Source organism: Heteronotia binoei, chromosome 1, assembly GCF_032191835.1.
Source record: "Heteronotia binoei isolate CCM8104 ecotype False Entrance Well chromosome 1, APGP_CSIRO_Hbin_v1, whole genome shotgun sequence".
NCBI classification, from domain to species: domain Eukaryota; kingdom Metazoa; phylum Chordata; class Lepidosauria; order Squamata; family Gekkonidae; genus Heteronotia; species Heteronotia binoei.
Genome location: NC_083223.1, coordinates 228,876,326 through 228,900,313, shown reverse-complemented (window position 1 = coordinate 228,900,313; position 23,988 = coordinate 228,876,326). Strand labels below are relative to the sequence as shown.

Sequence of the window (23,988 nt, the reverse complement as noted above, 5' to 3'; positions counted from 1 at the left end):
CCGACCATGGCACTGCTTCCATTGCAATATCGTTCACTTGTACTCCCGCCGCGAAGACCAGGTCTAACATGTGTCCCGCCTGATGAGTGGGTGTTGTAACAACCTGGGAGAGTCCTAGTGTCGCCATGGATGACACTAGGTCCATCGCCTGGCTGGAGGCCGCGTCGTCGGCGTGGACATTGAAGTCGCTCAAGACCAATAGCCTTGGGCACTCCAGCGCCCAGCCCGCCATGGCCTCCACCAGGGATGGTAAGGCGGCAGCTGGTGCGTTAGGCGGTCGGTACACCAGCCAGATCGCCAACCCCTCCCCAACATCCCACATCAGGCCGGCACATTCAATGCCCGGGATCTCCGGGGCCGGGAGAGCCTTAAAGGAGTAAGCCTCTCGTATGAGTAGTGCCACTCCTCCCCCCCGCCCGCTAGTCCGGGACTGGTGGAAGACCGAGTAACCTGGGGGGGTCATCTGGGAGAGAGCCACCGTCTCCCCATCTCGCACCCAGGTCTCGGTCACGCAAGCCAGGTCCGCGTCCTGCTCCAGCAGGTAGTCCCGAAGGACCACGGTCTTATTATTGATGGACCTGGCGTTGCATAACACCAGTGTCGGAGGCGGGTAAATTCGTCTGGTCCCACTACCTGTCACCATCGGGATGGGACGCAGGCTGGAAGGTGGTCGAGCACTCTCATGTCTCAGCCTCCTTCACTTATAGGTCTGCCTGCTCCCACCGTCATACCTTCCCCTCCCCAGGAGTACCGGAATCCTTCTCACCTTCTCACCCTTAATTTAAACCCATTATTGTGAGTCCTGTCCTCTGCTGCCAAGAGGAAAATGTCTCTGCCTCCTCTAAGTGACAACCCTTCATATACTTAAAGAGAGCAATCATGTCCCCCCTCAACCTCCTCTTCTCCAGACTGAACATTCCCAACTCCCCCACCCTTTCCTCAGAGGGCTTGATCTCTATGTGCAGGCCATCTCTCCCCTTCTCCTCCTGAAATAAACAGGTTTGTAAAAATGGGGTTTCAGAGTACATATGGGGGAAGAATTGCTCTGTAATATGAATCTAGGAGAACATTTGGTATTTCTTGTTTAAAACTTCTCATGTAGGTATGTAAAAGAAAATACCAAGCAGGAGTCTTGTATTCTCTGATTAATATTGCTTATATACGTGTGTGTGTCAATTTGTAAAAGTGGCATACTTTTTAGCATCTACTGTAGTCCCCAGTCATGTGTTTTGTTGTGTTTACTGTTCTGGAAAGTGTCTCTCTGAGCTTGTTCATATGTGCATGAATGTATATTGCATAATGGTCTGTTCTTGATTTTTGCACACTTGGTGTACTGCTGGATCAATTTGTGAATGAAAACAGTTTTTGGAAGGTGGTATGAATGTTGACCTGCATCCTATTCTGTCTGAGGCTGAAGGAAGGCTGTTGATTAATGTTTTTTCTGTCTTGTTCTACTAATGTTTAGTAATGTTTTGGGCTGCTGTTGCTTTCAATCATTGTTGTGTTGTGTTGAATTGTATTGTATTTTAGCATCTTTCCTTTACAGTTTTTTAAAGACATTCCATTTTCTGTGGAAGAACTGCTTGAAATTTGGAGAGCATGATATCTCTTGCCCTGAACTGATTAGCCTAGGCGAGCCTGATCTTGTAAGATCTCAAACGCTAAGCAGGGTCAGCCCTGGTTAATATTTGGATGAGAGACCACCAAGGAAGATGAGGTTTGTTAGGCAAACATAGGCAATGGCCATTCTCATCCTTGGGTTTCCACCCTCACTCCCTGTGGACAAGCTCCCTCATCATAGCATGTTTGATTCTAGTGTATGTTCATCAGCCTCTTTTGTCATCTGTTGCGTTAGTAGGAATTGCTTCCAGAAGATGAAGCAAGAAAAAGGAACAGAGTTTGTTTTGTTCACTTTTTTGCATGCTGTCAATGTGTCACAAGTTTACAAACATTATGAACAGGTGTGACAAAAATCTAAGGTTGCCAATTGTCCAAGAAAAAAAGGGCTGTTGCTTTAATAGAGGTTTGATGTGCACAGATGGGCAGTTGAAGCTGTTTCATGGCATAGAAGTGAAATAACATCACCTGGTGATTGCTGCAGATCAAACTAATATTAAAGGGACAGCTAGAGCAGGAGTGCAAACATAGGGCTCAAGGGCCAGAAGCAGCCCATCCAGGGCTCTTGTCCGGCCTGTTAATGTTTTACGCATATTTGTATTTTAAGTAAAAAATTAATATTGTTAATTGGGCTTGTCTGTGTCTCTTATAAATTTTATCTCTCTGGTACCAGACATTACATTTTATGGCACACGTGTCCTTGCCTGACAAAGTGACATTTATGTCAGATCTGGTCCTCATAACAAATGAGTTCACCTTTGAAGCTAGAGGAAACAGTTTAGAATGTGGCTGGCCTTCAGAGAGCATGTATGTAAAAGGTAAACTGCATACATTCAGAAGTTTGTTTTGCAGGAAGAGGAGAAGGGATGGGCAGAGTAGTGTAACCTTGGCAGCGCTAGTCCTTTCTCTATGGGGATAAGTTTAATGGCTGCCAGCAGACAAAATTGGTCAGTTTGTGTTGTTTTCTGAGCTGTCCATAGCAGCCGCATCGCTGCAGTCAGTGGTGTTGTGCTGTTTCAGTGGCACTGTAATGGACAGGGCTGCCAGAACCAATCAGGAATCATGTGGCAAGGGGGCAGAGTCTAGTTCCTGTTACAGGCAGGGGTGGGGGGGGGGGTTGAATACAAAAGTTTTGCTCATTGTTAACAGCACACACCCAGACCCCTTAGTTCTAGGCATATAGTAGTGTGTGTGGGGGGGGGGGGGTTGAGCTGTTCACCCCACGGGCATCCAGAACTGCCTCAATGTCTACACAGAGCACAGGGTCCCCAAAGGGCAAAAGGGAAAGAGAGGTTGTTGTTGCTACCCTATGCATTTGCAGGTATCCTCCACGCACTGCTGGGTATGCTTCCCAGCAGCCTGGCCACACTGCTAAGGGCAGCCCACACCACCATCCTGGCCACCCCTGCCAGTGGTGTGGAGCAGTACAGGGAGCCACCGGGGTGGGATCAGATGTAGGGTCCTGCGGCACCACCCTCAGATCCCTCAGTTGCCCTCTCAATAGAGCAGAAATGGTCTGGGACTGGAATTATTTATATTTTTTATTTATCTGAATTTGTATTCTGCCCTCCCCAAAATGGGCTCAAAGCAGATTACAATCAGGTTAAACATCAAATAAATACAATTAATTGAAAATCACATTAAAGCAACATGTCCATCTGCATGGTTTCCATCTGGCACCAGTGGGCCTATAGAGGTTGTCAGGTTTGAGCCTTAAACAATGATAGTTTCAGCTGCTCAGAGGAGGCCAGATGGTTTTAGTGGACACTGCTGCCTTAGTCAAAGAAAGGCCTGGTGGAACAGCAGTCAGAACCAAATAGAGACAGAGTTGTGGTACAACACAGACTATATTGAACTGCAAATCATGGCAAGTTCTGCAGACTCCATTTGCTACCTCACTGGGCCATGCGTAGGAGTAGTGAGGATCCCCTGGCATGGCACGCATCTCAGTGGATTTTCAGGGGGAACTTAGGAGGTCTGGATGGGTATAACGTTCCACTCCAAGAGAAAGGCTAGGACAGCAGACTGAACAAAGTGTGAGGAGAGAGGCAGGACTAGCCACACCCAGAGGTCTTCCTGTTGAATCTTCATCTGCAGGAAAGCAAAACAGAGATATGTGCAGCCATGGTAACTGGGCACAAGAGCCACATCATGCTCAGCCATGGATGTGTCATTCTGTAAGACTCTGTAAGTGCATACCATGGGAGGGGGCTTCACAATGAATTCCCCATTGAAGTACATGCTGGTGCCATCTGAATTACACTCATCTGTCCTGTGTTGTTCAGGGACTAGTTCTGGGCTCTAATTCTGAGTGGAAAAGAGTCAAAGAGTTTTGTGGCAATCTAGTCCACCACACAGAGCCCACTCTATGCCAGCTGTCAGACCCCCCCCCGCCCCCTAACCACCAATGATCCCTGGGGAAACAGTCACAGAACTGAGCTTACAGCCCAGTGTAGGGCTGAAAACACCCTCCCCCCCTCCCTGAAGTTCTCCCAGGAAACTGTCCTGGGGCTTTTTTTCCATGGCATGTTAGGGGCCATAGTTCTGGGAGGCCGTGGCTTATGCCACTCCTGCACAACCCCAATGCTGAGCTTGAGTGCAGGATGTGCCATCACTGGGGTGGCACCTGACCTCAAGCAAGAGGAACGGGGGAGCGGGTTTGAGTTCCTTGCCCTTGCTTACCTGTCAATGTGTGGTTGCCCCATTGGGTTGAACCTCCAAAGGTGAGGTACCTGTTCAAGTACTGAAATGGGAGAGGCCAGCCACAGTGTGGAATTTCCTCTCTTCCCTGGGTGTTAGCACTAAGTACCCTGTAGTGCTAAGTGCCCTCTCTGAGCTTTTCTCATCACCAAAGTGGCTAACCACTTGCTCTAAGTCCTCATGGCAAGGGAGCTGTCAGACAGCATACTATGCTGTTCACCTTACCTCTGGAGTTGTGGGAAAACCTCTTGGAACCATGTATAGGGCAGGGTGGGCCATCATTTGGTGCTGAGGAGGGGCAGGGCTAGCAGGGGTGGGTGCTGATTGGGTGCATACTTGGTCAGTATCCTGAGCTATTGGGACATGGGCATGGATGCAGCTGAGTGTGCGTGTGGGGGGAGTGAATTAGGAATTCACTCTGTGGGGAGCGCGTGATAGAAATCCTAAAAATAAAATAAATTACCATTGTTGCCAGTGGGCTGTGCTGGGATTTCTGCTGGTGCAATTTTGCTCCTCTTCTGGGGGAGATGTTTCCACACTGAAAATGCTTTGAGAGCTGACTGACAGGTGCCATGCCCCCAGCATACCCACATTTCTGCTGGTGCAGGGGTTTACACTGTCACTCCGCCAATGTGCTGCTGTGGTGCAGCTATGCCAGTGGAAGTGCACAGCACAACCCTACTTCTGCCCTGCACCAGCATGAAGTTACACCTGCATAAATTCAAGTTATGCTAGCATAGGGGTCAGCTGGCTCCCTATTCTGATTTGCTGTCTCCCCCCCCCCCCAACAACCATTGCTCTATTGCTGTCTCTCCCCCCCCCCCACCAACCATTCAAGCTCTATTCAGTTTTGCTAGTTAAAACTGCGGTGTTACTAAAATTGTGTGTAGAGGGGTTTCCATTTAAAATGAATGCCCATATTTTCCTCTTTAAAATGCTAACAGTTTAAATTGGCAAACTGGGCTGGTTTTGAAGAGTTAAGTCACCCAATTCCTTGTCCATATCATGGCTGTGCATATCCATAATTTACAGATTGTACAAACAGAAAGCCATTTGTGCCCTAAAAGGACTGTTAAGTTTTGTGGACTTGGTTGAAAGGTTCTGGATTTGTTTGCATGTGCATGTTTTGTTCACAGTCATGCTGTATGATGGGTTTTGTAGTCCTGAGTTTGCATAAGCAAGTAATTCTGATGTTTATCTTGCAAAGGTGGAAATTGTATGGTTTGAAAGACTAAAATATTGTGAGATACTAATGGGCATGTGTGCCTTTAAAGTGAGAATGTAGATGGTAATTAAATATCACACAATTCAGCTTAATATAACCCCATTGACTGAAAATCATGTGGCTTGATATGGAATGGTTGAAATACCACAGGAATGCAGGTATTGTAGCACAGTACAACACCTGTACATGGGGTGTGAAGGCAGGTTAGTGTGCTGGATTGCAGTTGCCAGCAGACTTGTCAGATTAGGACTTCAAAGTCAGAGACCCACAACAGTCAACCCAGATTCCTTGGGAGTGGGTGAATTTTGGCGGCATGTATCTTTCTACATTTGGGTGCCCCCCATTCAGCCTTCTTATTCAAGGCATATCTATAGTCACATCATTTACCTTGGGAGAACTATGCAATATATCTGCTGTTGCTGATTGACAAATGCTAACAGATGTGCTTTGGAAAAGGTTTCCATATGGCTTCCCAGATGTGCCTTTGCTCCTCGTGAGAGAATTATTGTCACTTTCACTGTCAGGACAGTGTTAACAGTGAATAAGTATATGTTTCATGTGGCAAAGAGAATAACAGCTTGTTCTGCTAAAGCAGCAAATGCTGAATAGGACAGAAACCCTGGTATCTGAACCTTGGCTACTTAAATCTCTTGCTGAGCCAAATCTTGGTGTGCACTCCCCAGATAAGCCACCTTTAATGTCAACTGTATTAATTGTTTTGTCTGATTAGCTGCTTGCCTAAATTTTTGCAGTTTCTCAAGACTGTACAGAATATAACCTTCCATACAGCTTATCTCTGCGTATCTGCTGACCTACTTACATATCAGAGGGTTTGAAAACATCGGTAGAGCCTCTCCCTTTTGCTGTTAACTGTGCCTTGGAAAAAACAATTGAAACGCTTCTCATCCTAGGGCATGAATATTTGAAAAGTTTGCAGCTCTCATTAGCACAGTGGCATCTCCATCATGTATCTCTCAATATTGCCTAATTGTCTTTATGGAATCAGCATGCAGAAAACATTCATTATCAAACATAACACACACCAAATGCCATTCATTAGCCTGGATATAAAATGGTAATTACAGTCAGAAGGTTTTGTGTGTGTGTGTGTGTGTGTGTGAGAGAGAGAGAGAGAGAGAGAGAGAAGTGGTCGTGGATCCAGGGCTGCATGCTAATTGCACTGTTTAAGGTTGCAAATTAATGTGAAGCAAAAACATGGTAATTCAACCAAAGAGAAATAGATCAAAATGTTTTAAGTAGGTTCATGGCAGTGGAAGTTCATTTTTCTCCTCCATCCCTCCTTTCACAACGTCCTTCCTAGTTCTGGCTTAATTACATGCCGATAGAATTTTAAAACATGTGTGGGTGACTGTATAATGAAACTGTGTAATATACCCCCCCCCCCTTGAATCATTGAACAGGGGCGGGGGGAGAGGGGATAAGCAGGCTGGCTCTAGAGTGGTACCCAATGGTAAAACACAACACTTCTCATCCGCAGAAGAAACTGCAGCATCCTTTCCTGCAGCAGCCGTTCAGCCATTGGTTTCTTTATGGCATGTGACCGGTGGAGCTTTCTCTGTGATTTTTTTTTCTCTGCTCGTCTTCCATCCGTGTGCAGAGCACTGATAGGCCGGGCTGATGCGCAGGCAATTTATCATCTTGATCTCCCACTGAGTCAGGGAGCTCTCCTGTCACCAGTATTGATTTCAGAGGATGGACTAAATTTCCTAGGATTTCCATTAAGAATTAAGAAAAAAGCTATAAGCACGCAGGGTAGCCAGGCAGACATGGATAAGAGATGGCACTGTGAAACCTCTCAGGTAGCTTCTTCTCTCACGGCCGATGCAGACCAGAGGCTAAGCACTGCAGCATGCAGGGTTTAAGAGACTGTTAGTCGAAAAGAGGAAAAAATAAAAAAGGAGGAAAAAAGCATTTGCACCAATTACTTTTTTTTAAAAAAAATGTTTTTATTTAAATTAGAAATTGTCTCCTTGGAGATTGCATGCCATTAAAAACGGAGCTCAAATTTCTGCACGCGATCGGCTTTTCAATTTCAAGATCTTTTTATCTGTTTTTGTTTAAGAAAAATAGCACTTTAAACCCTGATGCTTTCTGTTTTCTTTATCTGCTGCTCTTCTAAGCTACAGCATGTGTGTATGTGTGTTTGTGTGTGTGTCTGTCTTTTAATTTTAGCACGTTTGGAGAAGAGAAATAAGAGGAATCCAGCACAAGCATGAAGAACAGATGCTTTCAATAATTGCTAGGTTGTTTTGTGGTTAATGACCTAGGAATTATTTTGGCTGAAAACAAATGCTAAAACCCTGAATATGCATGTTTCAGGGGCACAATTTTGCATGTGTGTGTTGTGTTTTCCTTCTATTTCTTTCTAACCGTTTACAATGCTAAAATATCTGTGGATTTCATGCATGTATTTCTATAAAAGAATGTGTACAAAGGAATGTTGGCATTTGATTCTCTAATATTTTATAGTATTGAATGGAAAACAGCATCATTGTTTAAACTAACGCTGATATGTTTTATAAGGGTGGGGGAGGGGAACTTGCATGTTCATAACAGCAAATGTGGGGGTTTTCCTGTATTTGGGGATGAAACTAATTAACTGTCATTATTTGTTTGTTTCTAATGCTGAATTGTCATTAACAAATCTCCAAGGCATCTAATTTAAAGTAGAAATTGCTCCAGGATTTGTCATATATAATTTTTGTTTTAGAATCCAGACATGTGAGAGGTGCATTGTGTGTGTGTGTGTGTAAATGTACGTGCAAATTGACCACTTTCTTCACAGCCCTTATTCACCACAACAAGAGTGAAAGGGTCTTGACACGATATACAACCTGTGTGTCCCATGTGAATGATGGTAGTCCCATTACTGGAGGAGAGGAGTATAGGGCAGAGGAGGGTGCAAGACAATAGATTTATTGGGAGGGAGAAGAGGCAGCACAAAGGGAGGAATTTGCAGATTTCCTTTTCAATCTCTAGCAAACAGGACAAAAGGATCTCTCCCTCCCCCATCACAGAAAAACCATATACTCATCAGGAGGAATGCTTCAATGTTTGTAGCGATTCATAAACTGCAAATTGGAATCCATATGGCACTCATATAAATTGTCCCCCATGGGAGTTTCATGTTATTGGATGGAGATGGGGATGGGTTATTTGGGTCTCCTTTAAATACCAAAGTTGGTGCAAAGTTCTTATCTGAAATTGCCTCCAAGCTGTGTTTGTTTTTGTATTTTAACAACCTGCATTCAGATCACAGTCAGGCATGTTTCATGTCTGGAATGTTTTGAGGTTGGATTTCTGAGAGCAGTTATTTTGGGCAGGCAAGGAATGGTGGTGGCAGCTCACAGGTGCTTGTGGCTGGATTTCATCTGTTTTAATCCTAGTATATTTATTTATTTATTTATTTATTTATTTATTTATTTATTTATTTATTTATTTATTTATTTATTTATTTTCCCTCCTTCCTTCTTCTTAAATTATCTTCCCCAGGGTCTGTCACCTGGTTCATCTTGGCACTTGGACTCTGGTGGATGGTGTTGATTAATGCTAGATTATGCTAAATGGAATAATTTACCTTGGAATACCACAGCCTGCCCTAGATTTCCATCAGAAAAGGGCAAGGCAATGAATCTGGCTATTCCCAGCTCACTTTCCTAAACAGGCATTCTTCCTCATCTCTGGGGCATCATAGATAATTTAACACAGCTAACAGCCTTTACTTGAAAAGGCTAAGAGGTTGAGTCACCATGGAAATTCAATTGCTTCCCCCCCTCCCTCGTATTAATGATCTTTGCAGGTTAACTAATAGTTAATTGCCAGGGCAGTATGAAGAACAGCATTAAATCTGCCTAAATGGCTGCAGGATGTATCCAGAGAGCTGCAGTTTCCATTACACCTGCTCTAATTATTAAATACAAGGTGAGCTGGACTTTTTGTGGACTCTCAGGGATCATTTAACAATCAGTAGAATCAAGTGGCATCACTTTTGTGGACTGAAGATTCAAGGCATGATTGTATGTTTTAATAATCCTCCTCACAGAAAATTAGCTTGTCAGGAAGAATTGTTCAGTTTATAATTTCTTCCTGATGTGCTGTTTTCCTGCTAGCAGGAAATAGAATACTCACATTATAGGGAGTATTCAGACACATAAACCTCCATTATCTCACCTTTAAGCTTTGCCTCTTGATTCTGTAGCTGTTGTCTTAGCTTTGCAAGATCCTTTAAGTAAGCACCCAGGCAATGTGCTAGCTTCAGTATACATGGTCCTCAGGGCAGTTTCACACATTACACAGTGACAAAACTCAGATTTATCATTGTTCAATTAACTCTTTACCCTGTGCTGCATACACTGTAAATACATTCAGCATACACTTTCAAATTGTAATGGGTGAAGTGGCACTCATTGTCTAGTTGAGTGACATTGTCTAACATGGGTTTAGCCCATGCTAGTTTCATGCAATGCATCTGGCTGATGGAAGTCTGTGTGGGATCAGTGTGAGCTACACATTCCTTTTGGCCAAGTCTGTGCATTTTCTGTGCTTGTAATGCATAATTTTAAAATTTGATCCAGGTCCAAAATCCACCATCCAGAGAATCTTCAGTTTAAATGTTGGAGGCTACAATGGGCAACACTTGTTGACATCCTTGTGGCTTCAGAAGATCTCTAAACAGAATTTCCTGGGGGTAAGACAAGAGGACCAGGCATAGCTGTTCTTTTACTAAAGCAGCAGAAAGAGAGAGAGAGAATGTGCTATAAGTTACAACTGTCACATGGCAGCCCTATCTACAGGGCGTTCCAGGCAAGAGACAAGTAGGGATGTGTTGCCATTGCTTTCCTCTGCGTAGCAACCCCAGGTTTCCTTGGTCTCCCATCCAAGTTCTGCCCATGGCTGACTTTGTTATCTTCCAAGCTCTGATAAACTCATGCTAAGCTGAATTATTTGAGCTGCTACTAAAGCAGCAGAAATTATGCCAAATAAGCAAATATATGCAGATTTGCTTACTTTGCATAATGTATACAAGTTGCAGACTTCAGGTTTTCTTGGAATATTTAGCAACCTACTCTTTTCATTTTATCATCTTCCACGTTCTACCCAAGAGCAGATCAAAGACTCTTATCACTATTCCAGGGAACACAGTAGAAATTCAAGAAATTCAAGTGGTTCTCATTGGAGAATGAGTAGCCAATCTGTCTATTCTGTTTCAGCCTTGTTGTTTTTCATTGTGTTAGTCAACTGGAGGATAAACCTGACTAACCTTTAAGCAAAGTCACTGGTGCAAAACCTATCCTGGTTGCACTTTTTAGGCCAAATGATTAATACAGTAGCTCAGCAATCCTCAGGCTTTGTCACCTGCACTTTAGGAAACACTGTCTCCCATGTATTGCCACTTATCAAATATAGTTTTCTGTTTGTAAGCAGAAGGGCACCTGAGACAAGAAACAACAACTCAAAAACTACTGATTTTGGCACTTGGGTGTGTTTGTGCTCCAGCCAGTGTAACATTTTGGCATGAAAATGGTCTCATTAGGTTTTTGCAAAGGTAAAATGATCTAGGGAAGGAGTAAAGTGACATTATAGATACCTGTAAGCTGGTTCAAACAATGGTTGTCACTGGAAAATATTTATCTCACTGCAACTACGATTGGGGTAGAAAGAGAGCCCTAAAATGTCAACAGCATTAGTGATTAATAACATCAGATATTTGAAACAGACTTTGGCTGTTGTGAAACATACTTCTGCCACCACAAACATTGATTTTTCCTATCCAGGGTTATAGAATACTACTGAAGATACAATGAAATGTGGCTTAGGATGACAAGTATATCACAAAATAAAATACTACTATGTTTCCCACAATTTTCTAAAGTTCAGAAGTGCAGGTAATGGGGGCGGGCTGTTGCCTAAAAAGTTGGTAATCCTGTGTACAACTGCCATGTAGCACTGCTTATGGAGTGTGTCTTAGAGGAAGGGGAAATACCGTACTTCTTTCCCCTAGAATTGTTTTTCACTGCCTACCTGCTTTTGTCTCTGTTAATGGTGCATGATGTTTATTCGAAGTGAACCAAATGTGGCTTGAATATCTAGATCTATGGATGAACTGGTGAAGGGACTGGTGAGTGGATGGCTCAGCATCAGAGCAAAGGATTAGATTAAACAGCTTTTAGGTCCCTTTGGATTCTATTTATTTTGTACTTGTCCTTCAGCCCTTCTTCCAAGGAGCCCATGGCACTATCTTTTGTTCAGTCAAATTTTAAGCAAGTGAGGACTTGAACCTAGGTTTCTCCAGACCTAGTCTGATGTTTTAATCACTATACAACTCAACTGAGAGCCAATTTAGTGGAAAGATTGATTGGCTTAGATCTGGGTTCAAATCCCATTTCAATTGTGAAGTTTACCGTATGGGCTTGGGCAAGTTACTAGTCTCAGCCTAACTTACTTCAGAGATTCGTAAAATGGGTGCTTTCACATAGTGACTGTTTCCAAGTGGATTTTGCTATTCTTACACAGTAAAAATCCAGTTGCCAAGTGCATTATTTAATATATGTGAATGCACCCAATGACATCTTTGTTTATGCTATACCTTAATATTAAACAATCATGCAGTTGCAATAGATGTCATGTTCAATATTACCCTATATTCAGAAATGAACTTTCTTTTATTTTAATGGCTAATAGACTATTAACACAAAAAAAATTGTCTGCACTCTTATTTCTGGGCTTCTTGGAAAGGAGATAAAAGTTTCCTTTGACACCTGTGGGCATCATTTGTTCTGCTTGCTTTGCTGTTTTTGATCACATCCAAATTATTGGGAATGGTGTCTTTTCATGAATTGCAGCCTGCATACTCCAGGGCATGTCAGCTTTGTTATTAATGCAGATTACTCTAGGGTAGAAAGAGTGTTACGTGTTATATTTTGTTGTAGCTTGTTCTGATTGTGGTGCAGCAAGTGAGAACTCAAGCAGTTTTCTTCCAAAGATCTCATTGTATCTTTCAACCAGCAACCAAAAGCCAAGAACTTTGTGCAGAAATTTGACAAATGCCAATATAGTATTTTTTTTCTTCACGGTTTTTAGCAATTATGGGTGGATTTTTAAATACGAGCACAGTAAACCCAAGGAGATTAAAGCATTAACTGTATGCTTCACATAAAACAGATTTGAAAGATACTTGCTTATTATGATATTGTATATTATTACAATTAACACATTTCCCGGTTCTTGTTTAATTTAAAAGCACGGATAATGCTTTAATCCCATTAGTTTTAATGGCGTTCATGTTTAACCACCACCACCTCCCAGTTTTTCACAGAGTATCTAATGGTGCAGTCCTAAACAGAGTTACACTCTTCATGTCTACTGAAATAAATGCACTTCAAAGTATATAACTTTGCTTAGGATGGCACTGTAACAATAGAATGTTGTGCATTTATTTCATTGAATTAAACTGTGTAACTGAATAGGATTGTACTGTAATCAGTGTTCCCTTTAAGCTGCAGAGTCTTGTGAGTAAAAATTCTACTTTGTAAGCTACTGGCATTAAAGTTGTGAGCTACTGCATAAATTAGTGTGCTCTGGGGTCATCCTTCCTGAGCTAAGACAAAAATGTGTGAGCTGGAGGCTAAAAATCTGTGAGCTAGCTCAAGCTAACTCAGTTTAGACAGAACACTGACTGTAATGAACATATAGCTTTGTGTGTGTGTGTGTGTGTGCACACACTCATGTGAACACACACACACATGTGCCCTGATCTGGATAGCCCAGGCAAGCCTAATCTCATCATATCTCAGAAGATAAGCAGGGTTGGACCTGGTCAGTTATATATACGTGCATATGTGCCACAAGAAAGGCCATTTGTAATTAAAACATATCTACTGGTCAGGTGTTCATTTCAGAAATGAAATAGGTGTTCACAGTTAATAAAGACTTCTGGTTGGCAGAAAATGATACAGCTGAGATTAAATTGTTTTAGGGTGAGCATGCTTGAATGCAAGAGTACCATCAGTCTGCTGAATCTATCTTTGGAAGGTGTACTGCCCTATCACTTTGGACTCTAATCCCCTCCATCTTGCTGTGCTTTACTACCTCCTAGGCAGCTTTATATTTAGAAAAGCTCTTCCTGAGGGGGGAGGGAAGCTGAGCAGGTATAGGGGTGGGCAAAAGCTGGCAAATGGCCCTTTGGTCCAGCAGCCCCCCCAAAAGCAGTGTACCAGATGTGGGCCAATATTCCCATGTCTTTCCGATGACATTTGGTTTGACTGGAAAAAAATCTTAATACTTGTCCTTGGTCCTTAGGGACAGGACATTCTAAAAAATTTAAATGAAAAAGGAAATGTTTCCAGCCTTCAGTGGGATTTTGAGAAGCCAGAAGCCATATGAATGACATTTTCAAAAAGCATCAAATCATACCTCAGTAAGGAGTCAGCTCTGAAAACTGTGAACTGTCATTCTGTTTTGTTTGCAGCTTTTCATAAATCTTTCAGAGTTTTTGGTGAGATGTTCAGTGACACCTAGAAACTTCTGGGACCCTTTGCCCTAAGGGAAAAATTCCCAGAGAGTTCAGAAATCACAGTACAGCAAAGCTTGGGGTCTTCTTCCATAAAAGTGTGTATTGGAATTGGAGGCCATGACTAGTTAGAACCAAATAATTTGGAAATTAATTGCACAAGTTTGGTTTGGAAGGGTACAATTGACCAAGATGCCTTTTAAGCCCATTGAAATCACCGATAGCCGTACAAGAGGGTCACTATTCCTTTGCAGCTCCTGTTCACTTAAAGGGGGTTTATGTAAAACAGCTTCATGGAAGACTGTAATCCAAAACTTGAGAGGCAAGAACTCCCAGTCTAATGCTATATACCTCCCCAGTGCACTCAAAGAGATCTTTCATCAAAGTGGACAGATCTGACCATTTGTATACCCCAGGTTCCCAACAACAACAAAAAGAATGCATAACATGAATGTACTTCCCTGTATGATTTCATCAGTTGAAATTCATACCCACCCAAATTTTTACCTATCTTTTATTCCTTTTTATTTATTTATTATTGGATTTATGCATCACTCATCCCTGCTATAGCAGGGTTCTGGGCAATGTATAACAGAGATAAAAACTTCAAACATACATAAACAATTAAAATAACATTTATTTACAGATGGCGAAATCCTAATCATTACAGTTGCAGACTGCCAGCCACTTCACGGGCAGGGGGAAAGATGAGTGTGGGGAGCAGAAGAGGGTGCCAGCCAAGATGGTAATCATCACTGTCCTCAACTGGTGGAACATCTTGAAATTTCAGGAGTAGAGGAGTTAACTCCTTTTCCTTGCCACGTGGTCCAAATCAAAATCTTATTTCTATTTTTTGTAGCTCTCCTATCATCTCCTTTGATTAGATATTTACTGGCCACTCTTGCTGGCCTGCCTGGACCTTGATTATTACCTAGCAAAAGTGTTCTGTTTAGGGCAATAGCAAATTAAGTTCTTCTTTGATCAAAGACTGCCCTTCACAAGAGTTTGAAACCCATTAACTGGGCCCAGCTCATCCTTGAGAGAATCCAGTAGGTGTACTGCAAGGCACCCATCTGGGTCAATTCCTGACTTTGCTCCTCTCTTGATCTGACTCAAGCATTGAAACTAAACTGTGGTAGCAGATTGTCATTTCAACTTGGTAGTTTGTTACCACAAACAGCTTCTGATTGAACAGAAGATGTCCATGTGATGGAGCATTTCCTCAGTGGAGCAGGCTATCTCAGGAGGTGGTGGGCTCTTCTTTGGTGGTTTTTAAACAGAGGTTAGATGGCCATCTGACAGCAATACTAATTCTGTGATCATAGGGGAAGGTATTTGTGAATCTCCTGCATTGTACAGGGGGCTGAACTAGATGACTCTGGAGGTTCCTTCCAACTCTATAATTATATGATTCTGTATACTGGGACACTGTTGCAATTGCATCTTTTGGCCTCCTACTTAACAGCCTGTTGGTATGCATTCATGTGTGTATCAATGCAGTACATGGAATCCAAGAAAACAAAAACACAGTTCACAGAACAAGACTTTTGTCTTTTCTTCCCTCCTCTTTTCTATTATGATTCTGGGCAAAGAGTTATTACTTCAGGATTGTTATGTGGAGATGAGAAGAACCCATTGTAGTATAGTGGATACAGTAGTGGCCTCAGATCAGAGAAACCTGGGTTCTCGTCATTGCTGAGACTGGGCAAATAATATATTTTAAATGAATTGGTGGATATTGGGGACATTTTCCATGGCTTGTGCATTGGTTTATTTTGTCAAACTCTGTTGGGTGTTCAAATAGATCTTACGGATTTTTAAAACACTAAACCTACAGACAAATTGCAAATTGGCAGCAGCTCCAGGAGGCCACAGGGGGAGAGGGCAAAGGGAACTGCAGCTGCCACTTGGCCTCTCCCACATTCTGGTCTGATCAGACCATGAGAAGGAACTGGGCTTTAGCCCCTCTCTCCCACATAACCCTGTGATTTGGGTAGCCAGTGAAGGGAAAGCAGAGAGCAGCAGCCACTCAATGGCCTAAGCCATCATCAACCCAGTGGCTGAGCGTTAATTCAATTGAAACGGCCTTATGCAGAATTAGGGTGCAAAGGAGGTGTCTTGATGGATGCTGCACACAACAAAGTTAAGGATTTATATATAGCCTGAAACAGGAGAAACTTGAAAGCTTTGCTTGATTCAGGATGTCTCTCCTTGGATAGTCTGTGATCCATCTGAAGCAAGCTTACTTGGGAGGTAATTGACCTGGAAACCAACTGGGACTTGGTTCCAAGAACCTGTCATTAGAATTGACTGTGCACAAAACTGTAGGGATCTTTCCAACTAGAACCAGGATGGAATCCTGCTGTCTGAAAGGAGATGGAGATTGGGGGGGGGGGGGGGGGCAGGTGGCCAGGGACTTTCACATCCTGAACATAGCAGACGATGGAAAAATTCAGTTTTGAATTTTTTTTCTGTCTTCTCTCTTTAAGGTTCTCAACTGAAAAAAAAAAATGCCCTGTCCTCTTAATAGAGGCTTAATGAATGTTATATACCAGGTTATGTTGTTTACCCCTTGGCCATGAAAAAAAATGCAGCTGTCCATTTTCACACATTAAATCTTTGTTAAAGGGACACAGTATTTTTTTTCCGTCTAGACTGTGAGCTGCTATAACCCCATCCCCATACTGGGGGATTTTGTTTTATCTACCACATTTGTTTTTTGTTAACTTTTTAAACATACTTTGAAGCAGGGGTCATTTTGTAGAAAAATAGGTGGTGGAGCTCGTCCAGGGATTATTATGCAGCTGCACCTATTATTCAGTGGACAAGGTAGATAGGTGGGGAGGAAGAGGGAAGAATCCTCAGAAAGGTTCAGAAGCTGTGCTCCTGTGAGCTCCAGCTGAATTCAAGGCCTGCTTTGAAGAGGTATTGGTTTTCCTCTAACTGTATTTTGATAAGGTTGTCTGCAGCTCCCCAAACAAGACCGTTGCTGTGCCACCTTCTCAACATGCTGATGTCACTTCCACATGACATCAGCATGTGGCATTTATTTCCAGTGGTCACTGTTTGGGGGCAAGATTTCTTCCTGTCTGCCAGCTTGCCGGCAGTGGGCAGAACGCCCCCCCCCCAAAAGGAGGATCCCCCACTTTCAACTGGAAATGGCTACCTAACAAACAGGAACCTTTCTAGAGAAAACAGGGCAACTGCCCTCTGATGAAAACACAGGAAAAATTCTGCCACACTTGTGAGTACCTGAGTAACAGGAGGCTGAGCTCCCTCAGACATGCATCACCAGGGCCTCATAAATCCCAGTGATGAGTCTTCTTGTTTAAAGACTAATACAGGAAGTAGCCCCTTGCCCCTGCCTGCACCATTTTGTGAATACATTGAATCATGCTTGTTTGAAGGCCAAAGATTATTAGGAGAGAAGAGCCTCATGGGGCAGTGTATGGCTTGTTTGTCCTCATCTACTTTTCCATTTGGTATTCCTTTTGGTTTCAATTCCTTTCTGGCTGTTTGCTTTTCTCTGAGGGACTCACACAACAGAAGGCTTTAGAAAGCTCCGGGTTAATCGGATCTTGGATTGCCAATTCTAGCTTGGAAAATTTCTGGAGAGGTTGGGGAGCAGTACCTGGAGAGAGCAGAGTCTGGGGAGGGATGTAATGCCATAGAGTCCACCCTCCAACAGGGGAACTGGTGTCTGTAGTGTAGAGATCAATTGTAATTCTGGGAGAACTGCAGGGTTCATTTGGTAATCCTGGTTATTTCTGTGGGATGCACAGTCTTGTGGAGAAAGCAACAGATCCTCACGACAGTTTTGCTGGCTCAGGGAGGGATGATTCTGCTCTCTCTCTCGTAGGGTTGCCAAGTCCAGTTCAAGAAATATCTGGGGACTTTGGGAGTGGAGCCAGGAGACATTGGGTTGGAGCCAGGAACAAGGGTGTGACAAGCATAATTGAACTCCAAGGGAGTTTTGGCCATCACATTTAAAGGGACAGCACACCTTTTTAAATGTCTTCCTTCCACAGGAAATAATGAAGGATAGGGGCACCTTCTTTTGGGGCTCATAGAATTGGACCCCCTGGTCCAATCATTTTGAAACTTGGAGGGTACTTTGGAGAGAGGCACTAGATATTATACTGAAAAATTTGTGCGTCTACCTCAAAAAACAGCTCCCCCAGAGCCCCCGAAACCTCCAGATCAATTCCCCATTATACCCTATGAGAATCGATCTCCACATATGGAATAATGAAGTGCTCAGCAGACATTTCCCTCCCCCTCCGCCTCTTCCCCTCCCCCCGTTTCTGGCAACTGAAGCGAGGGATTGGCCTCTCTACTCACTAATTGCTGCCAACTTCTTCAAAGTAACACAGACACCCCAACCCAAGAGGAAGCCTTTCAATCGGAGACTGAAGCCTCCGGAGGTGCAAAGCCACATGGTCCTCTGGGGGTGGGGCTTCCACCTGGCAGCCAGCTGACTGGGGGCGGGAAGTAGCCTAGGAAAGTGGAAGAACCCCCGGTGGGACCTGGGGATTGGCAAGCCTACTCTCTCGGCTTGCAGGGAGAGAAGTACCCAAAAAGCAGCCTCTTTCCTACCCCACATCTGTAACCATTTCTGTCTCTCTGCCTCTGCTCCCCCCCTGCAAAAAATCCACTTAGTCTTTCTTCAAAGAAATTCCAAGAATGTTTTAAATTGTTTGGGTTGCATCTGGCAACAACTCTAGAACGGTACTTTACTTTTATAATACGCTGTGTTACGATCACATTCTTTAGCGTAGGCTCAGACTGGCATGTTACTTTACCCCCATGCCAGCCATTCTGTGTGGGGACTAGTTTTAAAATGATGTTAGCAAGGTAGAAGAGCTTGTCTGTAGGACTTTGGGCTACCACAGTGTCTCACATTAAACAGCACTGCAAGCTGTGCTAAGAAGTTATGTGTGTTAATTGTGTATACTAAAGCCATTGCAGATACTGTGTATTTATTTCATTATTATTACTGGAAATAGTTTTGTTGTATAGAGGAGGGGGGTGTTAAAAAATGATGATCTCTGGGTGTCAGATACACTAGGTATGCCATTGCAGACTGGCCTTAGACCTAGGACTGCCAATCCCCAGGTGGAGACAGGGGATCCCCCGGTTTGGAGGCCCTCCCCTCACTTTAGGGTCATCAGAAAGCGGGGTGGAGAACGAAATGTCTGCTGGGCACTCCATTATTCCCTATGGAGACCAGTTCCCATAGGTTATAATGGAAAATTGATCTGTGGGTATCTGAGGCTCTGGGGGTGTTGTTTTTTGAGGCAGAGGCACCAAATTTTCAGCATAGCATCTACACTTCGAAGGGGTTCCTACTACACCTGCCAAAAGACCTGCAGAGCAGTTCAGGATAAGATAGAATATGAAATAAAAAGGCAATCATTTTAGAAGATGTTCTCTCAAAATATCTATATTCTACTGTTGCTGGGGGGGAGGCGGGCAGGAACAAATAAACTGCATAGGTAGGCAGATGCATTCAGAATGACCATGCTCAAAGCCAGACACTTAAATAACACCTTCTGAAAACAAAGGTTAACAAAGGTGTCATTGTGCTATTGATGTGCATCCTTTCATTGCTCAAAGGCTATTTGCTGCATTTTGAAAAAATGTCAAGTGGAGGGAAGAATTTCTTGCCGATGTTGTTATTTGTATTAAGACTAGTGAAGCCATTTGTTTAGATTCTGAATCTCTCTTTTGAGGGGGGCATTAAGTCAAAGAAGGTGTTTGACCCTTTATTATGCAGCAAAGAATATTTTTCTCTGTGTGATTGCACACTCTGTCACTTAACTAATGGCTACTGGGAGGTAGCCAAAGGATTTCAGCAGTTTTTAATCCCTCTGGGGCAAAGCAAAAAAAGAGAAAGAAACAAAATGAGCTTCCAGTTCTTACAAAAATACTCTGCTTGAAGGCAATAAATGAGTGGGTGCTGACCAAATAGGAGGTTTTCCTTTCTAGAGACTCTTCTTGTACTAATCTTGGAGATTTAAGAGACATAAATTCCATGGCTAGTGTGACCGTCTAGACAGGCCATTTCCATAACCTCCAAAAATTATGCAAGCCAAGACTATAAAAATGGATATAAAATAGATTTGATTGGACCAGCCTGGCTCTCTAGAGGCATTAAAACATAAGGGGTTCAGCTTCTAAGATTTCTTCACTATCTCCAGTGATGAGCAGATTTGCGCTAGAGGCACACATGCAGCTGAAAGAGGAGTTGAAATGGATGGTACTAATTCAAATTGCTGATGGAAAATAGGGGTACATGAAGCTGCACATTTTCATTTCCTTGAGGGTTCTTTACTGCTCAAGTACCTCTACTTCAACTCTCCATTAATTCTTGTTCTAAACATCCAAATTTGGATGATTCTTTTACCCTGCTGAGACATTTGTTTTATGCTTGGTTTTTGATCAGGGAAATGCTGATCTCCACTTTGGGGTCACGAAGCAGTTTTTCTCCAGGCCAGTTTGGCCAGGGATCCTGGAAGTTTTTTGCCATCTTCTGGTCATGGAACAGGGGGTCACTGGGGTTGGGTGGGGGAAGTATTTGTGAATTTCCTGCGTTGTATGGGGATTGGACTAGTTGACTGTGGAGGTCCGTTCCAATTCTATGATTCTATGTTGTGTTTGTATATGTGTGTGTGGTTTAGTTCTTCAGAGAGCTTCATATACATTATCTTGGTAATCCTTGAAATAACTCTGTAAGGCATGTTAACATTACTCCCATGGATCGGAGAGAACTGAGGACAAGCAATTTTCTCAAGTCCATGTGGTGAACTCAGTAACAATCCTAAAACAGATTAATCAGAACAAAGTCTCATTTTATTTAGGGAGGCTCACTCCCAGGGAAATATCCTTAAAATTGCAACCTTCGTGGGCCCTTTCTGCTTTTGTGTTTACTATGGCTCTCACCTCCCACCTCCGTCGCTTTAAAAACGTGCTTCCATATTCACTTGCACACTTACCTCACTCTTCATTTGGATTTTGAAATTCCTTTCACATCCTTTTCCCTGCATTCTGCTGTCACTCCTGTAGAATATATACACTGCAATTCTCAATAGAAATCAGAGAGAAAGAGAAAGATGCAGAATTCAGGCAGAGCATTCGAAGTAAACCCCAACCGACTTGACTCCAATGAAAATCAGAAGTAAACTGTGTATGCAGAATGGATCATGGTTTGGATAATATTTGACACATTGACTTCCTGGCTCACACTTTTATCTACTACGCTGATCACTTCCATAGCATCACCAGTGTATATGGCATTTTATAGAGAAAAGACAGACCGTGGCCCTGAGGAGTTTATAATCTAAATTTAGATCAGTAGAGAAGTAGGCAACAGTGATGTCAGAAGTTTCAAGTGAGTAGCCATCTGTAGTAGTTGAACAAAATGCAAAACTTGAGCTCAGTAACATCTTAACAGCCAACCAAATTTGCCAGAGTATAGGTTTTCATGAGCCAAAGCTCAGTATCTGACAAATCCAGGTGAGCAGTTGTCCATCAGCAGAACAAAGTTTGAGTCCAGTGGCAACTTTAAGACCAACACACACAGTTTCTCAGATACATTGAAATGGAAGATAACATTCAAACAGAGGCTGTAGGTTACAGGCAAAGAGAATAGGAAGGTTTATAATAACATGCAGCATTTACAGTTAGCACTGGCTGAATTCAGATGGTCAATTTGAGCTGGTACAGGCACCTCCCACAGCCGGATTAAAATGGTGCATTCAGACACACACATCTGGGGCCCGACTGGCACTCACCTCATCTTCTGGCGCTTTTATCCTGCTCCAAAAAGCCACCAGTTAGTAACTAATCTCTGGGGCACTTCCCTGTCACCTTTCCCGACCATCTGAATGGCCAGGGAGCACCAGGGAAGTGCCTCCCAAGCGCACAAGCAATGTGTCTGCTCCCCCAGGGTGCACACAGCCCATCCCTCTTCTGGCAGTGGGCCATTTGCTGTCTGACTGTCCCTGGATGGCTCTAACTATGCCAGTGTTTTCCTGAGCCAAGAGGCTGCCAACCCAAGCTGCCCATGTGTACCCAGCCACTGTGCTTGGCAGTGGTTAACAATGAAGATCTAGATGGTCCTGGGGGTTTTTATGTCCATTCCCAGCTGTCATAACAATAATGTAGTGGAAAGCTATTAAATACTGTTTGCCTTTCCTGAACCAGCAGCGTGTAAGAAGAGAAGAAGTTGGTATGGATCTGTGGTTATTGGTACTGGCTAGTGTAGAGGATGACAGGCCTATGAGATTCTGCCAAGCTTCACCCTAGAAGAAAGAGTAGAATAGTGAGGGACTTGCTTCAGCTCAGGCTTCTATTGTTCACTTTCTATTGTTCCATTAGTGGAAACAATCTGGAAAACGTTTGTTCAACATCGTCTTATGTCGTGAAGAAGTTTCTGCAGCCGTAAGAAGAGAAGAAGTTGGTATGGATCTGTGGTTATTGGTACTGGCTAGTGTAGAAGATGACAGGAAGTCTGTAGGTTACATTCAAGCCTATGAGATTCTGCCAAGCTTCACCATAGAAGAAAGAGTAGAATAGTGAGGGACTTGCTTCAGCTCAGGCTTCTGTTGTTCACCTTCTATTGTTTCATTAGTGGAAACAATCTGGAAAAAGAGTTTGTTCAACATCATGTTATGTCGTGAAGAAGTTTCTGCAGCTGTAAGGATTCAACAAAGAAAGAGTGCATTTTCTGAAATGCGGAGCATCGACAGTGAACATAAGAGAAGCCATGTTAGATCAGGCCAATGGCCCATCCAGTCCAACACTCTGTGTCACACAGTGGCAAAAAAATTTATATACACACACACACACACTGTGGCTAATAGCCACTGATGGACCTCTGCTCCATATTTTTATCTAAACCCCTCTTGAAGGTGGCTATGCTTGTGGCCACAACAATGTTACAGTGGCAACAAGAATAAGGAAAACTTAAGAAGAAGATATTGGATTTATATCCTGCCCTCCACTCCAAAGAGTCTCAGAGCGGCTCACAATCTCCTTTACCTTCCTCCCCCATAACAGACACCCTGTGAGGTGGGTGGGACTGAGAGGGCTCTCACAGCAGCTGCCCTTTCAAGGACAGCTCTGCAAGATCTATGGCTGACCCAAGGCCATTCCAGCAGTTGTAAGTGGAGGAGTGGGGAATCAAACCTGGTTCTCCCAGATGAGAGTCTGCACACTTAACCACTACACCAAACTGGCTCTCACTGGCTTAAGAGCAAAGTCTGAAGCCAGCCTAAGGAAGTTTTTTTCCAACTTAAGTGGCTGTTACTTCAGAGGAGGCTGAAGGAATGCTCTGTGATGCAAGGATGGCTCCACACCTGCATTTATATATAGTACAACTGTAGTACATATAGTTGTGTCTCCACTAACACTCAGCTGGCTGACAGAAGAAAAAATGGCTGACAGAGGGGGGAGGGTTAGCAGTGTCCCAACACAGTGACATCACTCTCTGTGTGCCCAGAAGTGAAGCCAATGTGTCACTAGGTGATGCACTAACATTTAGGGAGATCTCCAGCATTTTTAGTTTTGCCTAAAAGCCAGAGGGCTTCTGCTGCTGGTAAGTCCTCTTGCTGATTGCCAGGCTTTTCCTGCCAACCACAGAAAGTTGAGGGCAGCAGTCTGTTGCAGAATGTGTCCATGTCCTTTTAGCAGGTGAAATTATGGTGAAGGAGATTATTGGGGAAATATCAGTAGTTGACTTTGGACATTTTCCCCACACTGTACATCAGGGGTGGAGATTGCAGCCCTCGAGGTTACTTGGTGCGGCCCTTGGGGATTGCTGGGCCAAATTAAGCCATGTGGCAGCCTCTCCGGGGCCTGGCTGGCCGGTGAGGATTGTGGGGCTCAGCCACGCTGTGCAGTAGCCTCCCCAGGG

General features: G+C 43.4%; 1 protein-coding gene across 22 annotated transcripts in view; it reads left to right on the top strand.

Moving 5' to 3' along the window:
- NRXN1 (neurexin 1) overlaps positions 1 to 23,988 on the top strand; it is a 1,496,060-nt gene that overhangs the window by 1,415,880 nt on the left and 56,192 nt on the right. For 2 of the 22 annotated variants that reach the window (XM_060249017.1, XM_060249008.1), the window contains exon 1: positions 7,164 to 7,362. The exons of the other annotated variants lie outside the window; for them this stretch is intronic. In XM_060249017.1, the coding sequence (XP_060105000.1) occupies positions 7,330 to 7,362 (33 nt within the window). In that variant the 5' untranslated portion in view covers positions 7,164 to 7,329. Of the gene's footprint in view, positions 1 to 7,163; positions 7,363 to 23,988 lie in introns of those variants that run through there. 22 annotated transcript variants of the gene reach the window in all.